General features: G+C 36.7%; 1 protein-coding gene and 1 pseudogene across 2 annotated transcripts in view; one reads left to right on the top strand and one right to left on the bottom strand.

Moving 5' to 3' along the window:
- Positions 1 to 24,215, top strand: part of Rp1 (RP1 axonemal microtubule associated) — a 354,819-nt gene that overhangs the window by 72,374 nt on the left and 258,230 nt on the right. For both annotated transcript variants that reach the window (XM_074066939.1, XM_074066940.1), the window contains exon 7: positions 13,403 to 13,481. In XM_074066939.1, coding sequence (XP_073923040.1) covers positions 13,403 to 13,481 — 79 coding nt within the window. The remainder of the gene's footprint in view (positions 1 to 13,402; positions 13,482 to 24,215) is intronic.
- On the bottom strand, positions 595 to 855 carry LOC141421255 (small vasohibin-binding protein pseudogene; annotated as a pseudogene).

Below are 24,215 nucleotides of genomic sequence, written 5' to 3'. Positions count from 1 at the left end.
TTTTGCAATGTCATTTGACTTTGGATGTTGCTCACTGGCTCAGGAGATGAGCTTTGTGGACCGCTACCTGCCCTATTTCAGGCCACAGCTTGTCACCAGCCCATTGTTTGCCCTTCTCCCTTTTCAGCCTTTGTTTACTGAAGGTTTATGGGGAGATCAGATTCTTGCCCCTTCCCACTTCTCTGGTGACTTTATAGCACCTTGCCCCCTCTGCTGTGTGTTAGTTTCAGTTCCTTGTTTATTGTTCAGTTTTTTTTTTGTGGGGAGTCAGTCTGCCCAGGGGGCTATGCTGTCTTTTTTTTTTTTTTTTTAACATTTCACAAACATTTCATTTGTATTTTTGGAGAAGATACACAGTTTCCCAAGGAGCACTGATTTTTTTCCCCTCAAACAATAAAAAAAGTTGTTTTCTTCTTCTTCTTCTTTTTTTTTTTTTGTAAAAAGACTCTGTTATCTTAGAAGAAAATATGTCTCTTCAGCAAACATGGGGCCAATTCTGAGTGGAAGAACCAGTGAAGTGGAAGTAACATATAGTAAATAAGTTCAGCTATCCACAAGTTTAGTTCTGTAAGGCTCCAGATAGGCCATCTCAGCTCAACCTGGGTGAAAGCTCACAACAAAGGCTCCAGGGTCCCATTGAAGAACAGGACTGGCTCTCTCCCCAGGAAGCTGCATCTGTTTACAGAACTCATCAAACTGCTGCTGTTCCAGCTCTGTCATGATTCTGTTGAGAGCATAGATCTCTGCTCTTTGTCTTTGCTTCAGTTCCTGCTAGGTGGACTTCTGCTTAGCCTTCTCCACTCTGCTGATGGGTTCTTTCACTTTGGGTTTTTCTTTACATGCAGGTGGATGCATAAGTTATGCGGGTTTATTCCAGAGGTGGCTGGGGGAATACTGTGTGATGATTAGTGCTAAACCTGTTGGTCTGCTGAATGTTTCCTAAGCAGGTTTGGAGCCGGTGTCTGGTGATGCAGGAGCCCTCCTGTTTTCTCAGTGTAATATGGTGTGGAGAAGCTTTGTTACAGACTGAGGGTTCAGGGTGCTGAAGTTTTGTTTCTTCTTGGTGCTTTTTTTCTGCCAAGTGTGGCTCCAGCATCTCCACAAAATTTTTATTTATAGAGTTCATGCTGTCTGCTTCTGTGCCCTAGTTGCCATCTTGGATCTTCTTGTTTGTTTTCTTGATGATAGTCATACTAACTGGGGCAAAATGGAATCTCAGTGTAGTTTATTTAAATATTTGAATTTCCCTGATAGCTAATGATATTGAACATTTTTCATGGATTTACTGGACATAGGTACTTCTTTTGAGAACTCTCTGTTTAAATTGTTTACCTATTTATCAGTTGGGTCATTTGTTCTTTTGTTTATTTTTTATTTTTTATTTTTTTTTCATTTTTCTTTTATTATTCATATGTGCATACAAGGCTTGGTTCATTTCTCCCCCCTGCCCCCACCCCCTCCCTTACCACCCACTCCACCCCCTCCCGCTCCCCCCCCCTCATTACCCAGCAGAAACTATTTTGCCCTTATTTCTAATTTTGTTGTAGAGAGAGTATAAGCAATAATAGGAAGGAACAAGGGGTTTTGCTGGTTGAGATAAGGATAGCTATACAGGGCTTTAACTCACATTGATTTCCTGTGCATGGGTGTTACCTTCTAGGTTCTTTTTGATCTAACCTTTTCTCTAGTTCCTGGTCCCCTTTTCCTATTGGCCTCAGTTGCTTTAAGGTATCTGCTTTAGTTTCTCTGCATTAAGGGCAACAAATGCTAGCTAGTTTTTTAGGTGTCTTACCTATCCTCACCCCTCCCTTGTGTGCTCTCGCTTTTATCATGTGCTCATAGTCCAATCCCCTTGTTGTGTTTGCCCTTGATCTAATGTCCACATATGAGGGAGAACATACGATTTTTGGTCTTTTGAGCCAGGCTAACCTCACTCAGAATGATGTTCTCCAATTCCATCCATTTACCAGCAAATGATAACATTTCATTCTTCTTCATGGCTGCATAAAATTCCATTGTGTATAGATACCACATTTTCTTAATCCATTCGTCAGTGGTGGGGCATCTTGGCTGTTTGTGAATAGTGCTATTCACATAACTTGGCTATTGTGAATAGTGCCGCAATAAACATGGATGTGCAGGTGCCTCTGGAGTAACAGTCTTTTGGGTATATCCCCAAGAGTGGTATTGCTGGATCAAATGGTAGATTGATGTCCAGCTTTTTAAGTAGCCTCCAAATTATTTTCCAGAGTGGTCGTACTAGTCTACATTCCCACCAACAGTCTAAGAGGGTTCCTTTTTCCCTGCATCCTCGCCAACACCTGTTGGTGGTGGTATTGCTGATGATGGCTATTCTAACAGGGGTGAGGTGGAATCTTAGTGTGGTTTTAATTTGCATTTCCTTTATTGCTAGAGATGGTGAGCATTTTTTCATGTGTTTTCTGGCCATTTGAATTTCTTCTTTTGAGAAAGTTCTGTTTAGTTCACATGCCCATTTCTTTATTGGTTCATTAGTTTTGGGAGAATTTAGTTTTTTAAGTTCCCTGTATATTCTGGTTATCAGTCCTTTGTCTGATGTATAATTGGCAAATATTTTCTCCCACTCTGTGGGTGTTCTCTTCAGTTTAGAGACCATTTCTTTTGATGAACAGAAGCTTTTTAGTTTTATGAGGTCCCATTTATCTATGCTATCTCTTAGTTGCTGTGCTGCTGGGGTTTCATTGAGAAAGTTCTTACCTATACCTACTAACTCCAGAGTATTTCCTACTCTTTCTTGTATCAACTTAAGAGTTTGTGGTCTGATATTAAGATCCTTGATCCATTTTGAGTTAATCTTGGTATAGGGTGATATACATGGATCTAGTTTCAGTTTTTTGCAGACTGCTAACCAGTTTTCCAGCAGTTTTTGTTGAAGAGGCTGCTATTTCTCCATCGTATATTTTTAGCTCCTTTGTCAAAGATAAGTTGCTCATAGTTGTGTGGCTTCATATCTGGATCCTCTATTCTGTTCCACTGGTCTTCATGTCTGTTTTTGTGCCAGTACCATGCTGTTTTTATTGTTATTGCTTTGTAATATAGTTTGAAGTCAGGTATTGTGATACCTCCAGCATTGTTCTTTTGACTGAGTATTGCCTTGGCTATTCGTGGCCTGTTGTGTTTCCATATAAATTTAACAGTAGATTTTTCAATCTCTTTAATGAATGTCATTGGAATTTGATGGGAATTGCATTAAACATGTAGATTACTTTGGGGAGTATCAACATTTTTACTATGTTGATTCTACCAATCCATGAGCATGGGAGATCTCTCCACTTTCTATAGTCTTCCTCAATCTCTTTCTTCAGAAGTGTATAGTTTTCCTTGTAGAGGTCTTTCACATCTTTTGTTAGGTTTACACCTAGGTATTTGATTTTGTTTGAGGCTATTGTAACTGGAATTGTTTTCATACATTCTTTTTCCGTTTGCTCCTTGTTAGTGTATAGAAATGCTAATGATTTTTCTATGTTGATTTTATATCCTGCTACCTTGCTATAGCTATTGATGATGTCTAGAAGCTTCTGAGTAGAGTTTTTTGGGTCTTTAAGGTATAGGATCATGTCGTCTGCAAATAGGGATATTTTGACAGTTTCTTTACCTATTTGTATTCCTTTTATTCCTTCTTCTTGCCTAATTGCTCTGGCTAGGAATTCCAGTACTATGTTGAATAGGAGTGGAGATAGTGGGCATCCTTGTCTGGTTCCTGATTTTAGAGGGAATGGTTTTAATTTTTCTCCGTTAAGTATAATGCTGGCTGTAGGTTTGTCATATATAGCCTTTATAATGTTGAGGAACTTTCCTTCTATTCCTAGTTTTCTTAGAGCTTTTATCATGAAATGATGTTGGATCTTATCAAAGGCTTTTTCTGCATCTATTGAGATGATCAAGTGGTTTTTGTCTTTGCTTCTGTTAATGTGGTTTATTACGTTTATTGATTTTCGTATGTTGAACCACCCCTGCATCCCTGGGATGAAGCCTACAGGTCATGGTGAATAATTTTTTTGATGTGTTGCTGAATTCGATTTGCCATTATTTTGTTGAGGATTTTTGCATCAATGTTCATGAAGGAGATTGGCCTATAGTTCTCCTTTTTGGAGGTGTCTTTGCCTGGTTTTGGGATAAGTGTAATACTGGCTTCATAAAATGTCTTTGGCAGTTTTCCTTCCCTTTCTATTTCATGGAACAGTTTAAGGAGGGTTGGTATCAGTTCTTCTTTAAAGGTCTGATAGAATTCAGCAGAGAATCCATCAGGTCCTGGACTTTTCTTTTTGGGGAGACTCTTGATTGCTGCTTCAATTTCATTTTGTGTTATAGGTCTATTCAGGTGATTAATTTCCTCTTGGTTCAGTTTTGGATGATCATATGTATCTAGAAATCTGTCCATTTCTTTTAGATTTTCAAATTTATTTGAATATAGGTTCTCAAAGTAGTCTCTGATGATTTCCTGGACTTCCATGGTGTTTGTTGTTATCTCCCCTTTTGCATTCCTAATTCTACTAATTTGGGTTTTTTCTCTCCTCATTTTAGTCAGGTTTGCCAGGGGTCTATCGATCTTGTTTATTTTTTCAAAGAACCAACTTTTTGTTTCATTAATTCTTTGTATGGTTTTTTTGGTTTCTATTTCGTTGATTTCAGCTCTTATTTTTGTTATTTCTCTCCTTCTATTTGTTTTGGTATTTGCTTGTTCTTGTTTTTCTAGGTGTTTGAGATGTATCATTAGGTCATTGATTTGGGATCTTTCAATCTTTTTAATATATGCACTCATGGCTATATACTTTCCTCTCAAGACTGCCTTAGCTGTCTCCCATAGGTTCCTGTAGGTTGTGTTTTCATTTTCATTGACTTCTAGGAACTTTTTAATTTCCTCTTTTATTGCATCGATGATCCATTCTTCATTAAGTAATGAGTTATTTAGTTTCCAGCTGTTTGCATGTTTTTTGTCTTTACTTTTGTTGTTGAGTTCTACTTTTACTGCATTGTGGTCAGATAGTATGCATGGTATTATTTCTATTTTCTTATATTTGCTGAGGCTTGCTTTGTGCCCTAGGATATGATCTATTTTGGAGAAGGTTCCATGGGCTGCTGAGAAGAATGTATATTGTGTAGAGGTTGGATGAAATGTTCTGTAGACATCTACTAGGTCCACTTGATCTGTTGCATATTTGAGATATTGGATTTCTTTATTGATTTTTTGTTTGGATAACCTATCTATTGATGATAATGGAGTGTTAAAGTCTCCCACAACCACTGTGTTGGCGTTTATATATGCTTTTAGGTCTTTCAGGGTATCCTATAACTGCCAGGAAAGGTGTAAGCTGTCTTATGGTATGGGGGTTGGGAAACAGAAGTTTGGGTTGGTGCATTTATGACTCAGGGAGTGAGTCTGTCCCTTTAAGGCCACACCTAGGTAGGTGATCTGTGGGAGGCAGGTGCTGTCAGGATTTAAATGTAACACTCTTGAATAAAAGAGAGCTTTAGCTCATTATTTTATATAAACTGACACTTTTAACTTATTAAATGTTTGTACCACATTTAGATAAAGTATAACATAACATTGTTACAAGGTGGTCATTTATGACACATAAGCAAATATGTAAATGAACTTTGATTTAGTAGTACTTAAAAGCTTGACAAGATCAGCAGAAAACACAAATAATTTCTTTGATAAAATCTTTCTCTGTAATGGTTTTTTGTAGATGTTACTCAGAGCAGAACAATATTAAGATACCCCTAAAAATCTTTTAGGCAACTCCTAGACTACATTCAACCCCAACTCTATCACACACCAAAGTTCCCCATCACATACTTCCAAAACCTACCCAGACCTCCACACAACATACTAAACCCTTTGATGGTTTGTCCTTATCCCTCCTATTTGAAACAATCTTTAGGATAAACCCTTTTTTTACAAAATCCTTTCTTATCCAAAAACATTTATTTTTCCTTTAACTTTTCAAAAATATACATTTATTACCTATTTATATCCTTTCCAGTTGTTTACTTTGTAACTTGTATTTTAAAATTAACTTTTATAAGAATTTTAAATTTATTGTAGGGGCTGGAGCAACTAATTAGTAGCCCTTGTTGTTTTTAGGAATAGGCATAAGGCCTCATCATCCCTCAGGCTTGAGGGCGTATTGTTTTAGGTTTGGAAACTGTGAGGGATTTTTGAGTTTTATTTGAATAGGGAGGGCCATCCTGGCTCCCCCTACACTCATCTCATCAGTCCACACTGTGGAATCTATTTGTTCCTGAAGGAGGGGGCAGCAGAGATAGCTGCCTGGGGGAAGGAGAATTTGATCTTTTAATTGAGATAGTAAATCCATCCCAGCAGGGACACTGGAGTTTCAGGTACTGTGGGGAAAAAGTGACAGAAGAGGAGGTCTGCCCAAGTGCACGCCAAAGTCCAGGTAAACTAGCGCTCTAGGGGCTGGCCAGATTTGCCCTGAATGATAACTTTTATCATTGGACCAGGGACCAGGAGAAAAAGGTAAAACAGAGAAACAGGCTCCACTGTCTAGGAGGAAAATGGCCTTTTGTTTTTCTGCCATTATGGCTCCTCAACATTGATGCCAAGAAGTGGAGTGTAGTCTAGTAGAAGCATAATATCCTTTCATGTCAAATGAAAGGTTTGGATCACAGAGATAAAGGTTTGAATGTATTTGTCTGGGCATCAGTACAGCTGTTTAGATTTTTTAAAAAAATTTTTAAAATTGTTTTATTATTCATATGTGCATACAATGCTTGGATCATTTCTCCCCCCTGCCCCCACCCCCTCCTTTACCACCCACTCCACACCCTACTACTCCCCGCTACTCCCTCAATGCACAGCAGAAACTATTTTGCCCTTATCTCTAATTTTGTTGAAGAGAGAGTATAAGCAATAATAGGAAGGAACAAGTGTTCCTGGTTGAGATAAGGATAGCTATACAGGGAGTTGACTCACATTAATTTCCTGTGCATGTGTGTTGCCTTCTAGGTTAATTCTTTTTGATCTAACCTTTTCTCTAGTTCCTGATCCCCTTTTCCTATTAGCCTCAGTTGCTTTTAAGATATCTGCTTTAGTTTCTCTGTGTTAAGGGCAACAAATGCTAGCTAATTTTTTAGGTGTCTTACCTATCCTCACCCCTCCCTTGTGTGCTCTCGCTTTTATCATGTGCTCAAAGTCCAATCACATTGTTGTGTTTGCCCTTGATCTAATGTCCACATCTGAGGGAGAACATACGATTTTTGGTCTTTTGGGCCAGGCTAACCTCACTCAGAGTGATGTTCTCCAATTCCATCCATTTACCAGTGAATGATAACATTTCATTCTTCTTCATGGCTGATAGAATTCCATTGTGTATAGATACCACATTTTCTTAATCCATTCCTCAGTGCTGGGGCATCTTGGCTGTTTCCATAACTTGGCTATTGTGAATAGTGCCGCAGGTGCCTCTGGAGTAACCTGTGTCACAGACTTTTGGGTATATCCCCAAGAGTGGTATTGCTGGATCAAATAGTAGATCAATGATTATCTTTTTAAGTAGCCTCCAAATTTTTTTCCAGAGTGGTTGTACTAGTTTACATTCCCACCAACAGTGTAAGAGGGTTCCTTTTTCCCCCGCATCCTCACCAACACCTGTTGTTGGTGGTGTTGCTAATGCTGGCTATTCTAACAGGGGTGAGGTGGAATCTTAGTGTGGTTTTAATTTGCATTTCCTTTATTGCTAGAGATGGTGAGCATTTTTTCATGTGTTTTCTGGCCATTTGAATTTCTTCTTTTGAGGAAGTTCTGTTTAGTTCAATTGCCCATTTCTTTATTGGTTCATTAGTTTTGGGAGAATTTAGTTTTTTAAGTTCCCTATATATTCTGGTTATCAGTCCTTTGTCTGATGTGTAGCTGGCAATATTTTCTCCCACTCTGTGGGTGTTCTCTTCAGTTTAGAGACCATTTCTTTTGATGAACAGAAGCTTTTTAGTTTTATGAGGTCCTATTTATCTATGCTATCTCTTAGTTGCTGTGCTGCTGGGGTTTCGTTGAGAAAGTTCTTGCCTATACCTGCTAACTCCAGAATATTTCCTACTCTTTCCTGTATCAACTTTAGAGTTTTAGGTCTGATATTAAGATCCTTCATCCATTTTGAGTTAATATTGGTATAGGGTGATATACATGGATCTAGTTTCAGTTTTTTGCAGACTGCTAACCAGTTTTCCCAGCAGTTTTTGTTGAAGAGGCTGCTATTTCTCCATTGTATATTTTTAGGTCCTTTGTCAAAGACAAGTTGGTTATAGTTGTGTTGCTTCATATCTGGATCCTCTATTCTGTTCCACTGGTCTTCATGTCTGTTTTTGTGCCAGTACCATGCTGTTTTTATTGTTATTGCTTTGTAATATAGTTTGAAGTCAGGTATTGTGATACCTCCTGCATTGTTCTTTTGACTGAGTATTGCCTTGGCTATTCGTGTCCTCTTGAGTTTCCGTGTAAATTTCACGGTAGATTTTTCAATCTCTTTAATGAATGTCATTGGAATTTTGATGGGAATTGCATTAAACATATAGATTACTTTTGGGAGTATAGATATTTTTACTATGTTGATTCTACCAATCCATGAGCATGGGAGATCTCTCCACTTTCTATAGTCTTCCTCAATCTCTTTCTTCAGAAGTGTATAGTTTTCCTTATAGAGATCATTCACATCTTTTGTTAGGTTTACCCCTAGATATTTGATTTTTTTTGAGGCTATTGTAAATGGAATTGTTTTCATACATTCTTTTTCAGTTTTCTCATTGTTAGTGTATAGAAATGCTAATGATTTTTCTATGTTGATTTTATATCCTGCTACCTTGCTGTAGCTATTGATGATGTCTAGAAGCTTCTGAGTAGAGTTTTTTGGGTCTTTAAGGTATAGGATCATGTCGTCTGCAAATAGGGATATTTTGACAGTTTCTTTACCTATTTGTGTTGGATCTTATCAAAGGCTTTTTCTGCATCTATTGAGATGATCAAGTGGTTTTTGTCTTTGCTTCTGTTAATGTGGTTTATTAGGTTTATTGGTTTTTGTATGTGGAACCAGCCCTGCATTCCTGGGATGAAGCCTACTTGGTCTTGTTGAATAATCTTTTTGATGTGTTGTTGAATTTGGTTTGCCATTTTTTGAGGCATTTTTGCATCAGTGTTCATTAAGGAGATTGTCCTATAGTTCTCCTTTTTGGAGGTTTCTTTGCCTGGTTTTGGGATAAGTGTAGTACTGGCTTCATAAAATGTGTTTGGCAGTTTTCCTTCCCTTTCTATTTCGTGGAACAATTTAAGGAGGGTTGGTATTAGTTCTTCTTTAAAGGTCTGATAGAATTCAGCAGAGAATCCATCAGGTCCTGGACTTTTCTTTTTGGGGAGACTCTTGATTGCTGCTTCAATTTCATTTTGTGTTATTGATCTATTCAGGCGATTAATTTCCTCTTGTTTCAGTTTTGGGTGATCATATGTATCTAGAAATCTGTTCATTTCTTCAAGATTTTCAAATTTATTTGAATATTGGTTCTTGAAGTAGTCTCTGATGATTTCCTGGACTTCCATGGTGTTTGTTGTTATCTCCCCTTTTGCATTCCAGATTCTACTAATTTCGGGTTTTTCTCTCCTCATTTTAGTCAGGTTTGCTAGGTGTCTATCGATTTTGTGTATTTTTTCAAAGAACCAACTTTTTGTTTCATTAATTCTTTGTTTGGTTTTTTTGGTTTCTATTTCGTTGATTTCAGCTCCTATTTTTATTATTTCTCTCCTTCCATTTGTTTTGGGATTTGCTTGTTCTTGTTTTTCTAGGAGTTTGAGATGTATCATTAGGTCATTGATTTGGGATCTTTCATTTCTTTTAATATATGCACTCATGGGTATAAATGTTCCTGTCAGGACTGCCTTTGCTGGTGTCCCATAGGACACAGTTTCCAGCTGTTTGCATGTTTTTTTTCTTTACTTTTGTTGTTGAGTTCTACTTTTACTGCATTGTGATTAGATAGTATGCACAGTATAATTTCTATTTTCTTATATTTGCTGAGGCTTGCTTTGTGCCCTAGGATATGATCTATTTTGGAGACGGTTCCGTGGGCTCCTGAGAAGAATGTATATTGTGTAGAAGTTCGATGAAATGTTCTGTAGACATCAAGTAGGTCCATTTGATCTATTGTATATTGTAGATCTTGGATTTCTTGATTGATTTTTTGTTTGGATGACCTATCTATTGGTGATAATGGGGTGTTAAAGTCTCCCACAACCACTCTATTGGAGTTAATATATACTTTTAGGTCTTTCAGCGTATGTTTGATGAAATTGTGTGCATTGAAATTGCGTGCATACAGTTTGATGATTATTATTTCCTTTTGGTCTATTTCCCCTTATATTAGTATGGAATGTCCTTCTTGATCTCGTTTGATTAATGTAGGTTTGAAGTCTACTTTGTCAGAGATAAGTATTGCTACTCCTGCCTGTTTTCGGGGGCCATTGGCTTGGTAAATTTTCTTCCAGCTTTTCATCCTAAGTCTATGCTTATTTCTGTCGGTGAGATGGGTCTCCTGTAAGCAACAAATTCTTGGATCTTCCTTTTTAATCCATTTCATCATGTAGTTCCTTTTGATGGGTGAATTAAGTCCGTTAACATTACGTGTTAGTACTGATAGGTATGTGGTGATTCCTGTCATTTAGTTGTCTAAGTTGTTTGAAGGTTTGATTGTGTGTGCTTAAGTTTAGGTTACTCTCTACTGTCTTGCTTTTTCTTTTCTTGTGGTTTGCTGCTCCCAGTCTTTTCATGGTTAAGTTAGGGTTAATTTTCTGTGTGCAGAATCCCTTGAAGAATCTTTTGTAGTAGTGGCTTTGTGGTTACATATTGTTTTAGTTTCTGCTTATCATGGAAGACTTTTATTGCTCCATCCATTTTGAATGATAGTTTTGCTGGGTAGAGTATTCTGGGGTTGAAGTTATTTTCATTCAGTGCCCAGAAGATCTCACCCCACGCTCTTCTTACTTTTAATGTTTCTGTTGAGAAGTCTGCTGTGATTTTGATGGGGTTACCTTTGTATGTTATTTCTTTATCTCTCTTACAGCCTTCAATATTCTTTCCCTAGTTTCTGAAGTTGTTTTAATGATGATATGTTGTCGGGTAGTTCTATTTTGACCTGGTCTGTTTTGTGTGTGGAGGCCTCTTGCATCTGTATGAGAATATCTTTCTCTAGATTTGGAAAATTTTCTTTTATTATTTTGTTGAATATATTGCAAATTCCCTTCGCTTGCATGTCTTCTACTTCTTCGATGCCCATGAATCTCAAGTTTAGTCTTTTGATGGAGTCGGTGAGTTCTTACATTTTCTTTTCACAGGTCTTGAGTTGTTTAATTAATAGTTCTTCAGTTTTTCCTTTAATTACCATTTCATCTTCGCGTTCTGAGATTCTGTCTTCTTTTTGTTCTATTCTGCTCGATTGGCATTCTGTTTTGTTTTGCAGTTCTGTTTCGTTCTTTTTTCTGAGGTTTTCCAATCCTCGGTGGTTTCCTCTTTAATGTTGTCTATTTTCATCCTGACTTCATTTATCTCTTTATTAATCATGTTCTCTGTTTCACTTTGGTGTTTATACAGTGCTTCTATGGTTTCCTTTATTTCTTCTTTTGCTTTTTCAAATTCTCTATTTTTGTTGTCTTGGAATTTCTTGAGTGTCTCCTGTATATTTTGGTTGACCCTATCCGGTATCATGTGTATAAAATTCTCATTGAGTACCTGTAGTATATCTTCTTTTAAATTATCCATGTGGGCTTCATTGGGTTCTTTGGTGTAGTTTATCTTCATTTTGTTGGAGTCTGGATCTGAGTATCTGTTTTCTTCATTCCTCTCTGGTTCCTGTACTAATTTTTTGCTGTGGGGAAACTGGTTTTCCTGTTTTTTCTGTCTTCCCGTCATTGTCCTTGGTGTTGTTACTGTCCCTGTACTGTGTGTAATTAAGTATTTTCTAGCTTGTAATAATAACTGGTAATATTTCGAATGGAAGGCTGAGAGGAGATGGAAACACGATGTTAAAGAAAAAGGGAAAAACAAATAAATAGACAAGTAGGAAAAAACAAAACAAGGAATCAAAAAAGTTTCAAAGGTATAAACAGGGAGTGTTGATGTACTAATCACCAACAGGCATCAGAGAGACAGAGAGAGGATTGAAATTAAAAATAAGAATAAAAGTAAAAAATGTAAGAATAAAAATAAAAAAATAAGTAAATGAAAGAAATATATATATTTAAAAATAAAACAAAATGAAAAATAGAAATTAAAAAAAATTAAAAAAAACCTCCAAATTCAAATGCAATGACGTTTCAGTCTTAACAATTTTGGTGTCCGTCTCAGTTTTCAGTCCTGGAGATGGTGCCTCAGATTTTGTTCTGTAGTTATCTCATCAAAGGGAACGCATGAAGTAGAACAGAACTGCACACACACACACACACAAACCCACAAAGTGTCCCAAGTTCAAATGCAATACAGTTTCAGTAAGTTTTTCAGCATGGAGGTGTAGTTCGGTTGTTTTCTCATCAAAGGTAGGGAGAGAGAAAAAAAAAAGAGTCTGGAGACAGTTCTGTGAATGATATCTGTGGCTGTGGCTTGCCTGCCCGCTGCTGTGAGCCTGCTGTTGCTGGAGGTGTTATTTATGCAGATCTTAGGGGTGAGCTTAACACTCATCTGGCCCTGCAGACCTTGTTTACTCAGAGTTCTGCGTGCGGGAGCTTCTGCTACAAGCTTTCCCCTTTCCAAGCACACTGGGGGAGGTGACACTGCACCAACTTTCTCAGGCCTGCGTGTTTGTTTACAGCTCACGTGGGATGTGGGTCTTCCCCCTTCTCCTGTGGAGTTTTCCTCCCTCCACCACTCTCACAAGCTTTCCCGCTCCTAGTTGCTGGGTGTGCCCCTGCTCCCGACTGAGACTCTCTGGCCCAGCCCTGCTTGTTTATTTACAATTTCGGGAAGGATTCCCTTTCCCCCCTCTTTGGCACTCAGTGCACCCCACCTTCTTTCCCATGTATCTTTATTGTTCTTATTGCTTATTACTCAGTTTCTCTTTTTTTCCCGGGTGGAGGTCGGTCTGTCCAGGGGGCTATGCTGATCTGGCCCAGGATTGTCTGTGGGAGTGCTGCGGTACCACTAAGCTTACCTTATCTGCATCTTCCTAAGCCGTCTTGGCGCGGGTGACTGGAGGCCCGGGGGCCCTCCTGGTTTCTCTGTTTAACATGAAGTGGTGATTCTCTGCGCCGGCTGGATGTGTGGAGGGCTTACAGTTGTTTTTAGTAGATCTTGATTTATACTTTTGTTAGAAATCAGATCCACAGTCTACATACATCTAACTATATTTCTTTGGTTGGTTATAGATCAATACCTTCTTCCTAGAAGCTGTACACCTCGGAGATTTGTACAAGATTGTGATTGGCCATGATGGACTTGGTTCAGGTAAGGCTGTTCCACAGAGAGTTAATGAAAGTCTGATTGCACTCCATTAAACCCTGCACAAGTCCTGGAAATAATGTGAAAAACATAGAAAACTGATCTCTAAGTATTGATTATCTGAAATAAAAGTATTGTCACCAGCTGTCCTTTAAAATGGGTACAATTTTCCTTGAAATGCTTGGCTAAATGGTTGTACTGGGATGGGTCTGGAATGGTATAAAAAGGTTTCAAAGAAACCAGAGGAATTTAGGTATATATATTGTGGCAGGTGCAGGTGGTAGCACTAGCAGGTGCTAGTGTGTGTCTCCTAGTGATGATACTCCTTGAAGGCTAAGGATTGCCCCACAGCCATAGGTTGAGGAGGTTGTCCTGGAAGGACTTCTTAGCTGTGTTTCCTGTTGCTGCATTGTTCATACTTCTTCCCAGTTTTCCCATTAGCTCTGTATTATCTTCCTAATAGGTTTATTTTCTGTTGCTGTATAAAACCTCCACAAGATAAACTCCATTTGACAAAAGTGTACTAAAGGCATTCACAAAAGAAAAAAGAAAAGGGAAAGGAAAAAGGAAGGAGGGAGGGAGGAAGGAAGGAAGGAAAGACAGACTAAAAAATCTGAAAATCAAACAAAATGAGAAACTTTCTTACTAAGAAGTGTCAAAGTATAATTTTCATGTAAAGAATAAAACTCTTATAATGCAAATATATAGTGACCACATGTTTAGATAATTAATGAAGGAATTAGCTGGGTAACAGCTGGTTCCAAGAGGTTCCAAGAAACTGAAAAATATATAAATACATCAATAAAAACATAAAGAATGATGAGTAAGATTGACAAATTGAATAAAATATGACCAAATTCCTATAGACAATAAAAACATACCTTAGGAGTCATCTTCTCTCTTGAACAAAATTCACTTATATTTTGGCCAGACACAAATCATTTGTATCTTACATTTTTGTCACTTGATAGCTAATTAGAGTGTCTGAGCCTGAATCTATAGTAAATATTATGTCAGATAATTTTAACACTCCCCCAGGAACCAGAGGACTCTTAGGTAAGCTCAAATGAAAAGACATGCAGTCATCTTTATCCTTATTTCAGTTATTGTTAATTTTTCTAAAAGGGGTAAAAATTCTCATCCTGAAAAATCTTCATTTCCAATTGTATGTTTTATTCAGGAGACATATTTAAAACAAATGACCAAGTAAATACTAAAAATAGAAGTTTAGGTAATGATATGTCAGGAATATGTAAATAAAAAAGCAAATGGGTTTAGCAAAGGTAGAGTATAATTCAAGATAACAAGCATTAAACAGTACAAGGAAGGTAATTTTCTTTTGATAGCATTTACGATTCACAATGAAATTCTAATATTCATGAGCCTTTATTTAGTAAAAACATTGTAACCACTTAGACAAAGTAAAATCTTAGTAAAGAAGAAATGAAAAGAAGATAGAATCGGATGTTATCATATGTCTCAGTTTAGCCAGATACTCAGTTACTCCTATCAAGTGTTGGCACTGTGTAACAGAGCAGCTCCTTCATTTGAAAGCTCTTTAAAACATTTTTATAATGTATTAGGCCAAAAAAAAATCTTGATATGTGATACAGTCTAGGGAGCCCTCACCAGATCTGTAATCATGATGTTTAGATTTTCAGCTTCCAAAACTGTGAGCTAAATATACCTCTTTTCTTTATAAATCAAAAGAAAAAAAATCTCAACAAGTTTCCCACACAAGTCCACATTATCACAATTTAATGAGACCAAAATTTAATGAAAAAAATTAAAGTAAAAAATAATTCAGTCACTTAGGTAATTTCAGTTCTCTCCATAATTTTGGGCCAAAGTGAAAAACAGAACTGTAATTACAATCTAACAGTTTATTCCAGTAATATTTTTTTCTGACTTCTTTTCTTTTTTCTTTTTATATTTTTTTATTGTTTTATTATTCATATGTGCATACAATGCTTGGGTCATTTCTCCCCTCTGCCCCCCACCCACTCCCTTACCACACCTTCCACCTCTCCCTCTCCCCCCCACCCCCTCAATACCCAGCAGAAACTACTTTGCCCTTATCTCTAATTTTGTTGAAGAGAGAGTATAAGCCATAATAGGAAGGAACACGGGTTTTTGCTGGTTGAGATAAGGATAGTTATACAGGGCGTTGACTCACATTAATTTCCTGTGAGTGTGTGTTACCTTCTAGGTTAATTCTTTTTGATCTACCCTTTTCTCTAGTTCCTGGTACCCTTCTCTTATTGGCCTCAGTTCCTTTTAAGGTATCTGCTTTAGTTTCTCTGCGTTAAGGGCGACAAATGCTAGGTAATTTTTTAGGTGTCTTACCTATCCTCATATCTCCCTTGTGTGCACTCGCTTTTATCTTGTGTTCAAAGTTCAATCCCCTTGTTGTGTTTGCCCTTGATCTAATGTCTGCATATGAGAGAGAACATACGATTTTTGGTCTTTTGGGCCAGACTAACCTCACACAGAATGATGTTCTCCAATTCCATCCATTTAACAGCGAATGATAACATTTTGTTCTTCTTCATGGCTGCATAAAATTCCATTGTGTACCGATACCAAATTTTCTTGATCTATTCATCAGTAGTGGGGCATCTTGGCTGTGTCCATAACTTGGCTATTGTGAATAGTGCCACAATAAACATGGGTGTGCAGGTGCCTCTGGAGTAACCTGTGTCACAGTCTTTTGGGTATATCCCGAAGAGTGGTATTGCTGGATCAAATGGTAGATCAATGTTTAGCTTTTTAAGTAGCCTCCACATTTTTCCAGAGTGGTTGTACTAGTTTACATTCCCACCAACAGTATAAGAGGGTTCCTTTTTACCTGCATCCTCGCCAACACCTGTTGGTGGTGGTGTTGCTAATGATGGCTATTCTAACAGGGGTTGACTTATTTTCTGCAGAGCTCTCAGAAGACCAGAATAAAACAATAGGAAGCAAGATCTCACTATCTCTCTTAGTCTGTTCCAGGATGCTATCACACAGTACCTTAGATTGGCTAAATTATAAAGACTAGGAATTTGTTTCTATAAGAAACTATAAGTGGTTGGGAAGTCCAGAATAAAAGTGCAAGCATACCTGGGAATGTAGCTCAGTACCAGAGTACTCTAGGATGTGCAAGGATCTAGGTTTGATCCCTAACACTGAGAAAAAAAATTGCAGACATTCCATGTCTAATGAGGATCTCTTGCTCTTGTTATGTGGTGAAGGGCAAAAAGGACCTAGCTATTCCATTGGGCCCTTTTGTGAAGGTGCTAATTCCAGGCATAAAGGTAGAGCACTTATGATATGATTACCTCCTAAAGGCTCTACTGCTTATTACTATCACATTAAATCTTAGTTTTCAACATAAGAACTTTGACAGTACACATATAATCAAATTGTAGCACTATCTTAAAGGCACAAGGTCATATATTCAGGATTTAAGAAGAAAGAAGCAGACAAGTTAGGGATTAACTGCCAGGTATAAAGGGTATAGTAGGCTAGCAGTTATTATGATAATTGTGCACACCCCCCATAGAAATACAAAAGGGTGGAAGGGGTTCTTTTCACATGAGGAAAGCACTTGAAGAAGTCAGATTGTCTACAATTTGTTAGTTGACTTTCACTTAAATATTAGTCCATAGGATCCTCAATGTCCTGGTGCTCCAAAGGAATCCTGGAGAATAGTAGAATTTTTGGCAGATAATTTCTCCAAAGTAATTACCTAACCACTTTAATCTTCTACAAACCACTCACACAATACCAGCTCACAAGACTTTCTTTCTCCACCATCTTTACAGTGTACCTCACTTATAATTTCAGGGTTTGGGGTGGGATGGAGGTGAATAGGGTAGTTGTAGAAGACTGGAATAGGTTAACTTGGGATCTTTCTCACCCTCCAAGGAGAGGCATTTTGTCTTTAAATGTAATGTAGAGTTTTAATTTTTACATAGTATTGGCCATACTAATTGTTAGCATGAGCCTAGTTTTGCTTAAAAATAACTGATGGAAATTTTAAATCTAGAAAAATAGCACAGTTGGCCCCATATTTTAGTGGGTTCCATATCCTGGGATTCAACTAACTTCTGGTTTAATCATATATATGAATCTATCTATCTATCTATCTATATATTTATTGCATTTGACTAAACATGTATAGATTATTTTTTTCTTGTCATTATTTCCATTACATTTTCTTGTCATTATTTCCAAAACAACATAGTATAACAACTATTTACATAGCATTTACCTCATATTGAGTATTACAAGTAATCTAGAGATGGTTTAAAGCACATGGGGGGATGTTTGTAGGTTCCATGCAAATACTATGACATTTTATGTAAGGGACTTGAGCATCACAGATTTTGTATTCTTGGGAGGTCCTAGAACCAATCCCTCAGGGATACTAAAGTATAAAGCTATGCTTTTTCTGGATTTTCTTCAAGGGAGAGGAAAAAAGTTTCTTTGAACAGGTTTAAATGGATGTGAACATAAGATTTTTTTCTTTGTAGAGTTCTGATCTTTGAACATAAAGAGTATATATGCCTTTTTAGAAGAATAACACTATGATCTATAAAATTCAAAAGAATATTCAAAGGCCCTTATTAAAAAAAAAGACTGTCCTTATTTCAGATACCAAACTATTATATATATATATATATATATATTTTCTTCTTCTTCTTCTTTTTTTTTTGTGATACTAGGGTTTTAACTTAGGGTCTTGTGTTTCCTAGGCAAGTGTTCTACCACTTGAGGCATTTTGCTGTCCTTGTTTTTGGAATAAGGGCTCACATTTTTTTCTGGGAGGCTTGGATCTTGATCTGCTTCTTTGTACCTTCAGTATAGGTTGAATGACAGTTGTGTCTTACTGTGCCCAGGTTTTTCTTGGTTGAGATGGGGTCTTCTAACTTTTTGCCCAGACTGACTTCAAACTGTGATCCTCCTAATCTCTGTCTCCTGAGTAGCTGGAATTGTAGGCATGAGCCACTGTACCTGACTTTGTCCTACTATACTCTTAGTATTTATCCTAGTATATTTCTTTAACCAAATGTATGGATTTTTTCTTAAACAAGCAAACCTCTGGTGAACACCAATCAGATGTTCTGTTCTTTAATTTAATTCTGGCACTATTTACCTACAATTGGTTAATCCATAGGTTAGGGGCTCCATTCCACAAGACTGCCCTTACTAAAAAAAAAAAGGCTTTTTCAGATACCAATTGCAAGTTTTGATCCCCAGAACTTCTGACCATTTGTTTAATATCAACTAAATATATATTGGGGGTTTACTCAACCCCCTTCTCAAATTTAACCATTTGCTAGAGTAGCTTTTAGAGCTCAGGGAAACATTAACTTCTTCTATTGGTTTATTATAAAGGATATTACAAAGGATACAGATGAATAGCTGCATAGGGGATGGTATGTGAGAAGGGGTGAGGAGCTTCCATGTCCTTCCCAAATGCATCTTCTTCCCAGCACCTTGATTTGTTCAGCGGCTTGGAAATTCTCTGATCTTTATCCTCTTGGGTTTTTATGGAAGCTTTATTACATATGCATAATCAATTAAGTCTCGGCCACTGGTAATCAGTTTTACTTTCAAGTGTGTTCCTGGAGGTCTGGAATAGGTTCCTATGGAAAGCAACCCCTGTTCGTGAGCTCCCTGTTGCCTGTTGTCTCATTAGTATGCACAATCTGTCACTTTGGAGATTCCAAGGGTTTTAGGAGCTATATGCCAGGAAATAGGGAAGACTAAAATATGTATTTCCTATTACAAATATCACAAGTGGTTACAATATCATAAGTGATATTGAAAAAGAGAATGAGAATAAATGAACTAAACATTAAGTTCAAGAAGGTATGTAAGAAATAAGCAATATTGAGAAAAATGTGTGAAAGAAAGTAAAAAAGGTAAAAATAGACATGAAAGATAAAAAAAAAGAAAAATAGAGGAATTGAAAAGAATGATGTTAACAGTTTGTATCTGAAATGCTCCCCACGGGCTAATGTATTGAAGACTCGGTCCCCAGTTTGCAGTGCTATTTGGGGAAACTTTAGGAGGTGGACCTTCACTGGAGAATGTAGGTCAATGTGGTGCGTCTTTGAGGGGACTCTTGTCACTGACCCCTCATTCATTTTCTCTCTTTCTCTCTCTCTATCACACTTGTTCTCTATCACTCTCTCTTTCTCTAGGTTTCCTGGCTGCCATGAGGTTAGCAACTTTGTGCCATCATGCCTTTCTGTCATAACGGACTGAAATCTCTGAAACCAGAAGCCAAGATAAATCATTCCTTCTTTTAAGCTTTTTCTCTCAGGTATTTGACACAGCACAGAAAACACAAATGTGATATTAGGGAAAAAGTCAACTGTATTAAACTGGACAAGAAAAAGTATTAAAAAACAGAAGAAAATGCCCAACATTGGATTGCAAAATTTTTACTACAAATACATAAGAGATAAAAACTTTGAGACTACTATATGTAACTCAGTAAATGAATTAAAAAAATGAATTTGTGATGTTAATAGATATCAAATCATTATACAATAACTGAGGCCTTTCGTATATTAGCAATACTTGATAGAAAATACAAGATAAAAAATATCTTAGGGACAGAGGCATGGTTCAAGTGGTAGAACACCTGCCTAGCAAGCACGAAGCCCTGAGTTCAAACCCTAGTACTGCCAAAAAATATATATCATAGACAAAGTAGCAGCAAAAATATAAAATATATAAGAATTATCATCAGTAATAACAAATATACATCCATTTGTATTATTATAATGTCCTTGTCTAAAAGACATATTGAGAAGTAGTAGGTATTATAGCCAAAGAAGTTTAGGTTCAGCTATTCTATTAGATTAAGTGAGCTATTTATTCATTAATAGTTCATTAGCCAGTGGTCATTGCTGGCTGTGTCATCCCATCTGTGTCAATGCTCCAGGTGTATTGTTTGGTGAGGGAAGTGGAAGTCTTGTGCTTCTATATATTCAGGGCCTACGTTCCTGTTTCTGTGGTGCATGCGCAGAAGAAGACTTCAGAATTTTGGTCAGCAAAATTACACCTGTGCTGTCCTTTTAATTTGACAAAACAATCTGTTTGTCACATTCATTTTACCCAAGATTCTAGATTATAATGAAAAGGGACTGCTGCGGTCATTTTTTTATAGAAAGATGTGTGGTTGCTCCAAAATAAATAGGATTATCATAAGCAGGGCAATATGAGAAGAGGTGAAGGCAGCAATTTAAAGATATACCTAGAAGTTTTGATTAAGAGACATCATAGATTCAGAAGAAAGAAAATCTGAAATGCAAAGCAATATAATTCATCCAGAAGTGAGTCCTGGTAAGGACAGCAGACTTTTTCTATGCTTAAGTGAAATAATCTTGTCACAGAGTACCACATAATGCATGATTCTATTTGTATGATATGTCCAGAATAGGGAAGTGTGTTAAAGTCAGAAAGTGTATTAGTGCTTGCTTGGGTCTGGCAGAGGGAACAAAGTAGTGGTTGGGAAAGATGTAAATAAGTATAACATTTCTTTTTGGGATGATGAAAACATATAATGAATTTGGGCATAGTGGTGGTTGCACAAACATCATTTTACTATAAACACTAATATACTATAGATCATTGAAACTATTTAAAATAGGTAAATTTTTTGGTCTGTAAGTTATTTCTCAACAAAGCTATTAAAATTATTCTGTTATTTACCTGGAAAAATCAAAAGGCTACAATAGTCAAGACTGTTTTGAAAAAGATGGACAAGGATGAGTCTCATATTAAAATGCATTAAAAGCAACAATTTTTAGAGTAATTTCATTAAAGTCATGATACTAGGCAGACAGATAAATCAGTGATTCAGAATAAGATCTGAAGCAGGTTTTAAGTGAACCTAAAAAAGCCCCCAAGCAATTGATATTTAAAAAATCATTTCAAGGCTGGTAAAGTAGCTCAAATGGCAGAGCACCTGTCTAGCAAGCATAAAGCCCTAAGTTCAAACCCCAGAACTACCAAAAAAAAATTCAAATTGACCAAAAAATAATTTTGTGGTATTTGAGCAAGTATTTTAAAAATTAGCGATGCTAAGCTACATTTTATTAAACTTATTTTGAAACAATTATAATTATATATTCAAATGAAGTATGAAATAATACAGAGTGATTCTCTATAGACTTTACTCAGTTTCCCTCAATGGTATGTACAATGTCACTACCAGGATATTGATATAAAGTCAGGGCACAAAAGTGTACCATCACTACATCTCTTATTTTGATTTTTTATAGCCACATTCATGTCCCTTCCACTCCTTCCTCCTCTAATCCTTTGTTTTTACTCTTTGGAAACCACCAACCTATACTATCTTTCTAAAATTTCTAAAGAGTTATATAAATGGAATCATAGATTATATACTCTGTTGGGATTGGCTTTTTTCCCTCTGTATAATTTCCTAGAGATTCATTCAAGCTATGCATGTCAATACTTAAGTCTTTTTTATTGTCTTTTATACCCCACAGTAGGGATTTTTCTTAGTTTGTTTAACTATTCACCTGTTGAAGGATGTCTGGATTGCTCCCAGTTTTGTGTTATGATGAATAAATCAAATCAAGTGGCCAAGACCAAAGTACATGGAGTAGGGTAGGTTGGGAGGAAAAGAATTGTAGACAAATAATACACTATTCTATGGTTGATATTACTTAGTGTTACATGAAAATACTACTTAATTTGACTCAATAATTCCACTTCCAGAACATTATCCAAAAAGTATAACTGAAATGCATGCCCAAAATAGTGGCTGTACCAGAGTACAGACACAACACAAAAATTTCCTGTCTTTTAATAGGAAATATATTTTATGTGCTACATCAAAATGCTGAAATATTACAGAAATTTAAAATTCACATCTTAGAATATATAGAAAAACTTGAAAATACTCATATATGATATGATATATGATATCAGGGAACAAAGTAGACATACATTTTGGGTAATCAATGTTCACTGGTGGCTGTAACACATTACCCCCAAATCTGAAAGGCTTCACACAGTGCCTGTTTATTTGTTGCTCATATAACAATCCTATCAAGTTGGAAAGTCTCACAGTGAATCAGAGATTAGGGTGTGGCCAGAGTACAGCTTCTTCAGGTGCTATGGGCTTTCATGGTCACCATAGAAGGTAGAGTTGGACATAGAATCTTAGTGGATGTATTTAAGGGCTAAATTTATTTATTTAAGTGGATGTATTTTTGGCTCTGATCATAAGAGCCAAACTGTGGAAGCAGCCAAGGTGCTCAACAAACAGTGAATGAATAAATAAAATATCATATGGAATATATATATTTGTATCTACATGTAAATGTATATACATATACATAAAAAACCATGGACTATTACTCAGCCATAAAGAAAAATGAAATTATGTCATTTGCAGGAAAATGGGTGGAACTAGAATCATCATGCTGAGTGAGATAAGCCAAGTTCAAAAGGCCAGATATCATATGTTCTCACTCTTTTGTGGAACCTAGACTTGAAACGATCATGGTGATAAAAATAATAATGGGACATAAATGTACACAGGGACTGTCTAGGAGGGGATCAGCAGGAGTATTTTGGGGGAAAGCAAAGAATAGTTAAGGGTGAAGAGGATTGAAGGAGGGGGTAAACTTGTTCAAAGTACACATGTGTGGAATTATCACAATAAAATCCCCTCCTACTATTAGTGTTTGTGCTTTCAAAAATTAAATAAAAAAATTAACTACTCATAGTGGTTTTGTCTATGCAAATACCCAACTCAAAAATATATCCTTCCTCAATTAAAAATCCTTGAGTTGATCCATTAACATTAATCAACTTTAAGATAAAATTTCTTAACAAAGGATGCAGTGCCCTTCATTGTCTGGTCTCTGCTTATTCTGCTTACTCTCCCCATCACAAACTCACATCATTGAGCAGTACTGACTCTTGACAATTCCAAGATCAATGGTTCTTCATCTTTAGCATGCATCTGAATCAGCAGAAAGATGATAAAAACTCAGACTGCTGGGCCACGCTAAAAAGTTTCTGATAAGTTGGCATGGGATAGGCAGCCTAGAGGAGCCAATTTTCCTAGTTTGTACATGAAAGGAGTTTCCAAGGATGTGGGATTTTCCGTGTCAAAATGAGAACAGACTCAGGCAAAGTAGGATGGTTAGCCATCCTAGACAAGACCGTAAGAACTGAATTTTTAACAAGTTTTCAGGTAATGTGAATGGTCCAGGAACCACACTTTGAAATCCCTGCCATGGATGATTTACAATCACAATTCTGTGCCTTTATACATGCTATTCCTTCTGCCTGAAATGTCATCCCCCAAAATGTTTTGTTTTTAAACAATAAAGAAGAATTACTTGTCTCCTCAAAAGAAAACAAAATGGTATCAGAATTCTGCAATAGATTTGAAAAGCTGATAAAGAGCCTTGAAGGGAATGAGTATTGATCTTTTTTTAAAAAAGTAAATAAGTTAGTGTAAAGATATTTCTGTAAAAATATTTTGTCTACATTTTAGCATGCTTTTCTCATTAGTGAGAAAGACCCAAGACTGGAATTAGAACTAAAAAAGAGAGTTTATAAAGAAAGCCAACCTGTTCCTACAGAGACTAGGCAGGAAGAATAGGAGTCAAAGAGTTAATTTTAAATCCTACTGAATGTTTTTCTTGCACAATGCATAGAATAGTTTCATATTATTCAAAACATTATTCATTA

Source organism: Castor canadensis, chromosome 3, assembly GCF_047511655.1.
Source record: "Castor canadensis chromosome 3, mCasCan1.hap1v2, whole genome shotgun sequence".
In the NCBI taxonomy this organism is placed as follows: domain Eukaryota; kingdom Metazoa; phylum Chordata; class Mammalia; order Rodentia; family Castoridae; genus Castor; species Castor canadensis.
The sequence above is the reverse complement of the archived record's forward strand: the minus strand, read 5'-3'. Positions and strand labels throughout refer to the sequence as shown.